The sequence below is a fragment of the Sinocyclocheilus anshuiensis genome, unplaced genomic scaffold (genome assembly GCF_001515605.1).
Source record: "Sinocyclocheilus anshuiensis isolate Anshui unplaced genomic scaffold, SAMN03320099.WGS_v1.1 scaffold1746, whole genome shotgun sequence".
Lineage (NCBI taxonomy): Eukaryota > Metazoa > Chordata > Actinopteri > Cypriniformes > Cyprinidae > Sinocyclocheilus > Sinocyclocheilus anshuiensis.
The window spans coordinates 1,061,290-1,071,590 of NW_015545562.1; the positions used below are offsets into that span (position 1 = coordinate 1,061,290).

General features: G+C 36.3%; 1 protein-coding gene across 1 annotated transcript in view; it reads right to left on the reverse strand.

Moving 5' to 3' along the window:
- Positions 1 to 8,030: 8,030 nt before the first annotated feature.
- The window catches only part of LOC107698316 (alpha N-terminal protein methyltransferase 1B-like), a 17,996-nt gene continuing 15,725 nt past the window's right edge, over positions 8,031 to 10,301 (reverse strand). The window contains exons 2-3 of the mRNA XM_016499274.1: positions 8,879 to 9,131; positions 8,031 to 8,395 (exon numbers count right to left, since the gene is read on the reverse strand). Coding sequence (XP_016354760.1) covers positions 8,139 to 8,395; positions 8,879 to 9,131 — 510 coding nt within the window. The 3' untranslated portion in view covers positions 8,031 to 8,138. The remainder of the gene's footprint in view (positions 8,396 to 8,878; positions 9,132 to 10,301) is intronic.

Here is a 10,301-nt window from a genome sequence, read left to right on the forward strand (position 1 = left end):
TAATTGCTTGACTGAAAATTGATGTATTCACATCGACTGCATTTTTTCAACTAGTGTATATTTATGTATAGCTGTCACAACAAAAAATATATTTTTTTTCATTTTAAGTAAAAAAAAAAAAGTAATTATTGGTTAGCATTTATCCCTTAAGTTGTTGCGCTTGTTATAACGTCGTAGGTCACATGATAACGTCAACATAGCGGATGATATCCGAATCGCATTCATACTTCACGTATTCAGGCTGTACTTCAGACTGTACACTCATAGCGCTCAGTAAGTAAGTACTTAAAGAAATTAAGTGCCTATAACTTAGAAAGTATGCGGTTTCGAACGCAGCCCGACAACATCTCGTTTTGACATCTCGCGTGGTTCTGTGTGATTTGGACAACTTCAAGTTAGGCCCCTTCTTCAAGTTACGCCCCTCTCTTGCAGTCCGCAGACAGACACTTCTCCAAATAACAGATTGTGGAATGTACAACTCTATGAGAGTGTGGCTAAACTATGAGGGGCCGTATAGGCCATAATTATTGAAAAGCCTCTTACAAACACTAGTGAAACGAAAAACATTGAGGGCAACTAGCACATACTGAACAAAAATTAGTAAAATGTACTGATAATTTCATTAATTATTAATTATTATTCATTAAATCATTAAGTGCTTTGCAGCTTTCCGGCCTATTCAAAGCAGGTAACACTATTTACATGTAGTAATGATAAGTCAAAGAAATGCTGTAACTTAATACTGGTCTTCAAATCATTGTTATGTGCAGGGAAAAACACATGAACTCTAAATGTTCGTGCCACGCTGTCAGTTCGGTGGCACTAGCGAACACGTCCTCCCCGCGCTGTCGAGTCAGTCTCAGAGCCGCGCTGATGACAGGTCACCACGGCGTGAGCTCTGTAACATCGCGCTGTTTTATCCCACTTTCGGAATTGTACTTGACGACGGTAAAATGTTGTTTATATTTCTAATAGCTTCAGACAACTTTACAATGCAGGCCTACACAAAAACCAAAGGTAAACTTTATTTGATTAACTTTATTTTTAATGAAGTTACAGACTGCGTCGGTAAGAACTTGGTCCTTTGTGCACTTTGTTTTACCAAGGATTCGTTTACTATATTGGATCCGTCTCAGTATGTCACACCACACAAGTGTGAGTAACTGTTTTTATTAGGTGATCAGTCACTATTGCTTTATCTGTTATTACAGATCATTTGATATGTACTGAGTATTTATGTGTTTTTAACCTAAATCACAGCAGCCTCCATCTATGAAGGATGTAGCCTGTCAAATATACATAACTATTAGCCAATCATACCAGTGTGCATTTACTTCCAAGTCTACAGTCTGCCATGCCTATTCAAAGAGAGCGTTCTGATGAGGGGGGTTAAAAACAGGACAGAAAATAGCCTATTGCTTCTTAACTATGATGTTTTTTGATGTAAAAAATCTTGATAACATTATAAGTGGACCTCAGAGAATGGTACAAAATAAAAGACAAAGGCAGGTCATGACACCTTTAAAGAGCTCACGCATATGACTGTATCTAACTGGTGTGGACGCTAATATAGTTATCGTTAGTAATCTATATAGTTATCGTTCTTGGTGTGAACGGGCCTTTTTCACATTTACCCTAACAATCTCATTCCCTCAAACATGTACATGTGCCTTAAATCACTCAGCAAATAGCTTCATTTAACACAGCGTGATACCGTGTAACTCAGATCTGTTTGCTTCTGTCAGCTTTGCTTTGCAGTGATGACTCCTGAAGGTCTTTGTCACAATTTACCCTCAACAGCACTAAATGATGAGTAATAAAAATATTTTCTCCTACCACGAGGAGGCTGCCCAGCCACTGTTTGAAAGGTCTAATATTTTCCAACCCATATGTCCGGCACTTTTTACAGTTGGCGTCAGTGCATGGAGAAGGTCTAAGTGCAGGCACTTTGAAGCGTTTGTGGTGTAGCCACATCTGCCAACAAGATGTGTTTGCGTGGGATATGGAGCTGAGTTTAAGCCTGGGGATTCAGGGGTTGTCGGTATACTTTAACGTCATGTGACAATGAACAACATCTCTTTCCTGGTGAGAGAGACTCATAAAATATGACCATGTATGTTAAGAATCTGCAGGGTGTCTGCATTTTAATTTGTGTTAATATGGTCATTGAACAAGATAATAAGGATTATGTGGAAGTCATTGACGGGAAGTGACTACATCCATTTTCCTGACATCATTTGGATTAGCTTAATACATCCTGAGTAATAAAACTAAAATTGCTCCTGTCAAATTGTCCTAAAACATGGGTACGGAAAATGCAGAGAGCTGTCAGTGCAATTTCTCATGCCAGTGAATGTCCTAATCCTTTCGCACATTCCAGATTTGGGATAGGAATAACAAAGAAATTGGTTTCAAGGCCGCTTTTAAAACTCCAGGTTCCATTTGGATCTTTAAATATAGTAGCTCAAGACCATGTCTGAGGTTCACTAGCGCCAGGCAGGGCCATCTCCATATTCCTGTTAACCTCTGCACCCACAATTATGACTACAACAGAGGCTGTAACACAGTTAAATGATGGCAAAACCACAGAAACTGTAGTTTAATCAGGAGTTTATAGAACCAGTTTCTGCTATGCCCACATCTGACACACTGCAAAGCATTTTCACAGTTCATTAGAGTGACTTTGCCAAAAGCGGTTGGCCTTGGGGTGTTATTTTCCTCTATAGCTTCAGTCTCGTTACCAAGTGCCAATCCCGACAGCAGCTCTGCCATTTTTATTACCATTATTAAAGTCATATTTCTCAGCTCGGTTCATAAATCGTACTTGAAATTGGTGAGCGAGCTGCCTGCTCTCTCATTAGCAGGGGCTTTGCTGTGGCCTGGAGACGGCTGTTTGCTTAGAAAGATTCTGCATTTTTTGGTTGGAGCCAACCAATGTGAAATTAATGAAACTGAATCAACATGTTGTGAGCTGTAAATGTAATTGCATTAGGCTTAAATGTACTCAGTGATGTTGGTAACAGTCGTTTAGCAGATTTTTATTGTTGTCCAAAGTGACATACAGTACATTAAAAGTACAAATAACTTTGAAAGTTAAAACTTTTATTCAGCAAGGACATATTAAACTGATTAAAAGTGACAGTAAAGACTTTTATAATGTTACAAAAGATTTCTGTTTCAAATAAATGCTGTTCTTTAGAACTTTGTATTCATCAAACAATCCTTCTTTAAATAATTATTCTTTGAAACCATCCTGTTTTTTTCACTATTTTACTGTGGCAAATGTAAGCGTATCCATACACATCACAGGAATTTCTTAACCAGAAAAATAACATTGAATTTAAATGTATACATCCAAAATTAATTTCCATTCTAAACATTTTGATCACCATACTTCCAGCCACTTTTTTTCCTCCGAACTGTTTTCCTCCCAAAGAAAAATGAATAATAGACTGTTGGCATAATCCAACAAGTTATTATAGAAACCAAGCCTGAACCCCCATTGGAAAAAAAATGAGCTCAGCCCCAAAAGATCAAGAAGCAGGAAATACCTGCCGCTACATCCACCCTTTTTTGGTCCTGTTAGATTTAATGGCTCTCTCAGGCTTTCTCTATATTTTGTTTACTTACTTACTTTCTCTCATGGTGATCTGTTCTCACGAGCCAAGATGCAATACCATGTAGTTCACCACAAAACAATCTGAAAAGGAAGAAACTGTTCTCAACAACAAACCCCCCCCCTGTCCTTGCTGTGGAAACCAATAGTGAATCATGAACCTAAATAGCTTTGGAGGAAAATGGTTCAGGCAGGCTCAGTGTGCATGTGAGAGTTATTTTGGCTCATTATTGTGTAATCTGAAAGGTTAGTGAATTGAAACCAGCATGAGCAATGATTCTTCCAAAGCCTGAGAGGAAAAGAAAATGCCTACAAGGTGATTGTACAAGTTTTTTTACAAACAGTAAAACCAACAGATTACAAGAGACGGATTGTGTTGTTACCCGCTCCTTTGAATCTAATTGGGTGGGTTTGCAATTAAACTTTGTACAACGTCATTAAATTAGGTGCTAGCTGTAGCTAATTAGCTTGAGTTAGTTAATAGGGTTACACATATAATTTCCTTCTCTTCTTTGTGATCTAATTTAGCTGGAAGACCCTGCAAAGAAGTGAAATAGTGATGTTTTCCTCAAACTAAACTAGGATATAACATATACGAAACAAGCTTCTGGCTTAGTTGTGGCAGAACTAACACATGTTACTAGTCAGGCTAGTAGCTAAGGCTGTGCTAATTAGGAAAAAGGCATAAAATCTAAAAGCAACCATGTTTACTGTTTGTGCCAGTGTGGTCCCCCACACTGTAAAAGCCCAATCCAGTCACAAGGACAAATGTCTGACCTCAGCGACCAATCAACCACATCAGGCCAGGCCAAACAGGGTCACATGATCATTGATGAGGCAGCCGTGGTTTGCGGCTGACATTTTAAGGTGACTGTGGTGAAATGCATTCTCCTTAATAGCACCAGTCTGACCGCATTGAGGAACCAGATAATTCTGAAGCATTATGGTGATGTGAACATCCATTTCAAATTTCTGATGATCTTTAACAGGGATTGCCAAACTTTTTTTTTGTCAGCTGAACCCCTTTAATCTAAAATATTTAATATTAATATTTAAAAAATAATAATTTTGAATATTTTAATAATTTAATTAAACATTCACATGTTCTCTGATGTCAATGTCATGGTCACATGACATGGAAGCAAGCAAATAAAAATATTTCATATTTTCTAGTTATTTTAGTTTGTTAACGTTATTTTTTATTGTTATATACTGTATGTATGTGTGTGTGTGTGTGTGTGTGTGTGTGTGTGTGCGTGTGTTTAGCAACATACCGACATTCCGATTGTTTAGGAAAATAGGAAAATTCATTCACAAATTCAATATGGTGTCTAACCTGACTAGGGTCTATGCTGTATCTTCTTTCTACTCACTATGATGGTAATCTTAGATGTCTAAATCTTTACAAAAATTATTTACAATGACTGTCAGTGGAATAATAAAAGCACAGTTCAAAAAAGTAATAATATTAAATTCACTAAATGTGCAAAAATAAATTACCACAGTTTGGGGTACCAACCCTGTTTTACAATCCAGATTTTAATCAGATTTCCAAAATATTCCCCATTGGTCGCCCTACCTGTTAGCCCCGCCCCAAACATATGCCATTGGTTGAGCCAATGTTGCATGCTTCAACAGAGGGTCAAAGCTTTGACAGAGGGTGTAGAGAACCAAAAAACTGTTCCTTAAAATGCACTTCTGTGTCATCTTCCATCATCTGTCACAAATGAAACCTTTGCAAAGAATTGTATCAAAAGTGTTTATCAGTTGTACCCTTTAAAATCCCTCATTCCGAAAGACCCTTTGAAATTGAGCACTTTGGTTTGGAAAGGCCCTTCATTATAGTGGCTATGATTGTTCTTATTCCGAAGTGCCCTTTGCAGGCAAATTGATCCTGTTTGGTATGCAGCGACAGTGTTTGCACAGTTTTGGGGGGAATCTACAAATTCTACTTATCTCTGTTTGTCCTACTAGAAACCTTAAAATACTAGCTATATTACATTTAAATCCATCATGTTGATGTAATTTGTGAGAGTTTGAACATTTTGGAGATCAAATTAATGTAATCAGCAGTACATGATAGGGGGCAGTGCATATCTGAATAAGCTATTGAATATCAGCATGGCCTATAAAAAGTACGTGTAACTGAGCTCTGGCCTTTGAGCTGACATGTAGAATAAGGTCGAGAGCCCGTACCAGACAACACGCTGTGAACGTTTATGGTTGTAACTCTGTCACTCTCCTGGCAGAGACCAGCCCCAAATCATCACGATCCTTCATAATGATTTAAAGTGAATATTTTGAGATTTAAATGCATTTTTTTTCTCAATGCCAAACCATAATATGTCAATCGATTGTATCACATTTCAAAACCCCGAGGACCAATTTTATTGGTATCAAGCCTAGTTATAAGACTTTGAGGTTAAAGTCTAGTTACGAAAGGCATAAATTCTTATTAAATTCGATTGAAATGAGATTTGAAGCAACTTGCATAAACTTTGACACCACAAATGAGCATTTACCTGTTTGAAAAATGAGAAATAATTGTTAAATAAACCTGAAATTTGATGTCGCTGTCCACTGCCAGCTCTAGGCACGATCATTTGTCGATAATTACTTGTGTCAGTGCAACACTCCCAGTTGTCTGTCAATGTTATGTTTGACTCTCTGTGCCTGGAGCTTGGCCCAATTCAGCTCTAATATGACCAAATTTATTAATGTTATTTCTGTTAATACAGACCATTAGCTGCCAGACTGCTTGTGAAGGAAACAAGAAAGATTAGACTTGATAGCAGAAACTGCCAGGTACGCTAACCATTTCTGAGTAGGCGAATAGACATTTGGCTGCTATTTACATGAAAGAAATACGACTGCAGCCTGAGGGTGTTTTGAACTTTGAAAAATGTCTTTGCAAAATCCCATGAGTGCGAGGAATTCGCTTGGTAAAGAACCAGCGTAGATCACTCCAAAACATAACAGGCAGACTGCATCGCGTGCTGTGACTGTTTTCACTTTTTTTCTTGACAAACCGCCTATTCACAGGGAAAAGGACCTGCTTGAATTTTTACACTGCACTGCTCAAGACATCGTTGTGAGGCTTATGTGCTGAATATTTGAGGTGACTTGCTGATGCTCTGTATGCAGACACGTTCTGACAGATTTGGACAGAGCCCAAGGCAGATACAAAAGAGTAGTCTGTCAAAACCAGGGATAATTCCCTTCCTCTCTACAAAGACACCATCTGAGAGCCATTTACCTAAACAGTGTGGTTTTTCATAGTTTGGGGAATACAATGAAGTTTTGAACTTGTTGACATTATTTATCCCTCAGTTCTTTAAATATGTGAAGAGAAGTTCTGCTTTCAAAGACACCAAGAATACTTCAAGGAAATATCCAACTAATGCCCATTATCATATCTTTTTAAGCAAGCTAAAAGGTCCTAGAACTCTAAGTCATTTTATATTTTGCCCATTTTACCAGTAAAAATAATGAAAGCATGGTTGTTTTAAGGACATAATTCTCCCACAACTTAAAGCATGTGAGAGACATCATGACCAATGTCTCTGAAAAATGTTCACTAATGTGGTTCAATGACTTATTGCTTTATGATGTATTGTTGTAAAAACAAGAAATGGCACTTATACAGTTTTTAAAAATGTATTAATATTTCTGTACTCTAAAAAACAAAAAAATGACACAATGGCGGCAACATACTTAATTCTGTCAGTTACATTAGACATAGACAACAGCATTATTTTCTTGTAAAAAATAAATAACTAAATTATTTTACTTTATGATACTTCAATAAATGTGCAAAATACTAAATCTTTTTAAATGGGCGATACAATTATATACATCTTTCTGTTCCATTTCAACAAAAATGGAAATTATATATTTTGCAAAAGTTACTGGAAAGATGGAAACTGGATGGTTACTGGAACCACAGATTTCCATACATTGAAATTATACAGTTTGACATATGTGACCCTGGACCACAAAACCAGTCATAAGGTTAAATTTTACAAAATTGAGATTTATACATTCTATGAAAGCTGAATAAATATGCTTTCCATTGATGTACAGTTTGTTAGGATAGGACAATATTTGGCCGAGATACAACTATTTGAAAATCTGGAATCTGAGGGTGCAAAAAAAAACAAATATTGAGAAAATCACCTTTAAAGTTGTCCAAATGAAGTTCTTAGCAATGCATATTACTAATCAAAAATTAAGTTTTAATATATTTACAGTAGGAAATTTACAAAATATCTTCATGGAGCATGATCTTTGCTTAATATCCTAATGATGTTTGGCATATAAAAAAAATCTATAATTTTGACCTATACAATGTATTTTTGGCTATTGCTACAAATATACCCCAGTGACTTAAGACTGGTTTTGTGGTCCAGGGTCACATATAAGCTGGTAAATGGAATAAATTTTTTTTTAATTTGTATGCTTTTATAATATGTCCTATACATAAGTGCATTTACAACATATCCATCTAAAAAAATTATTTCCTTTAGCGCATGGCGATCATCCATACAGGCACGATAGCCTCAGGAAAGCCTTCCTGCTTTTCCACGTCCAGTATGGTGAGGCCTGCTGTCTGAATGATGTTCTTCATGATGTCCAGGTGGCGAATGATGCTGCTGTCAATGGGGTCCAGCTTGCATCCCTGCCGCGCCATGTTATCCTTAATGAAGATCACACCGTTGGGCCTCAGGCTCTGCTTAGCACGCATTAAAAACTCCATCAGGTCCTTATCAGTAAGATGACCTGAGAAATGTAAAATAGTTGATGAATCATGTAATTCTTGACAAAAAGAGAGTGTGTAAACTTCAAAATGTCCACAGTCCAAAACTCATTTAGCAGATACTGTTTATGTAAAGCTGAGCAACAGCTGCATGAAGTCCAGAATTCTTTACATTTTGTATAACTACTTGTCGAGTCACTTAGGTCTTAAAAAATCTTTATATGGTTTTAAGCAGTTTCATATAGATATCTATGCCGTCTGTGTCAAATGTACACAGACTGCAGTGAGGGAGATGAAACTGTATACTGAAACAAAAGACTCTGACTAGCATTCAGCTGCTCTCATTACAGCAAATGGGCAAAGATAGACTGGACCTACTAAAATAAGCAAATGTAGGTGGGCAGAAAACACAGGTCAAATTAAAATAGTAATTGCAGACAAAACATTACTGTAAAATATATGTTACATAACATAAAATAATCCATGAAAACCATCCATCCACTCACAGGCAACCCACTGCAGCCAGATGACATCGTATCTCTTTGTAAGTGGGCTGAATTCCTGCAGATTGTAAAGGTAGTAGGCCTCCACTCGGTCTGCGTAATCTCCGAGGTAAACCTCATGAGCGTGGAGGATGAACTCTTCCATCATGTCAAGCATCTCCATGGATTCAAACACAGGAAACAGAACTCCTTTAGACACCCTCCCGATTCCACAGCCGCAGTCTAGTGCCCGCTTGGTGCCAGCCTTTCCTGGACCCTATAATAATAAAAAACACAATAAATGATTACACTTTTTTTTGATGTTCAAAAATAATAAAGAATTATGAGTGCTAGTCCAGGTTCAGGGTCAAAGTTTCAGCAGAACAGCTGAACACTATTTATGAAGCTAATGCCATTTGTCAACTTAGATGTGTTAATTTACCACATGTTGAAATAGTGTTATAGAGACGTGTACAGCTTGGTTATTCTGATCCTGAGGTCTTGCTATCTAAAGAATATGTATGAGCAGACCGAAAAGGCAATGTGCAATTAAAAATGATTGTCTGTTGTCATAGGCTCCCTAGTGAAAAAGTAATACATTTAAAATACATTTATTTCATACTTGGTATAGTTCAAATCTATTATCATATTTACTGACATACCACTGATATAAAAATTATAATGAAACATTATTTGTAGTACTACTTGTGCACAATATTTCTTGATAATAAGCCTGAAATGTGTTTTAATGTCACTATTGATGAGGATTGTATGATTTTTTAATAATATCGGCCTTTAAATGCAAGATAATTAAAGTGTACCTAAAGTATACTTGCAATATTTCCATTTTAGCGCAATCAAATATACTTCGGTATATCTTTAGTTGGACTTCTTCACTATTTATGCACAATTAAAGTGCATTAAGCACAAAATTAGTTGTTCCAATTTGACTTTAAGTATACCAGTTTAGTATACCAAAAGTACAATTGCAGGTAAAATTTTCATTAAGTACATAAATATGTAAATGTATTTGTAGTATACTTAGCATGAAATATTACAAATACATTTGAGTATATTTATCTTTCACTAGGGCTGTGTCTGATATTTATAAGGATATATATATATATATATATATATATTAATGAACTCTTTTTAACTGATGTATGAAAACAAATGTTTGAAGAAAAAAAAATTGGCATAGAAAAAAATGATCATTTAGAAATTGTTAGTAAATTTCACATTAATTACATAAAATGCCAAAAAAGTATTTTCTTGTAAAACATAAATCCAATAATCTTTTTTTTTTTTTTTTTACGTCATAACAAAATATACAATATTTTGAGTAAAGCACCTCAGCAATGGCTTTTGCCTTAGCAATGTGGCCAAAGTCAGCCTTAAAGGGATAGTTTGCCCAACAACGAAAAATTGAAAAAGGGGGGAGGAGGGA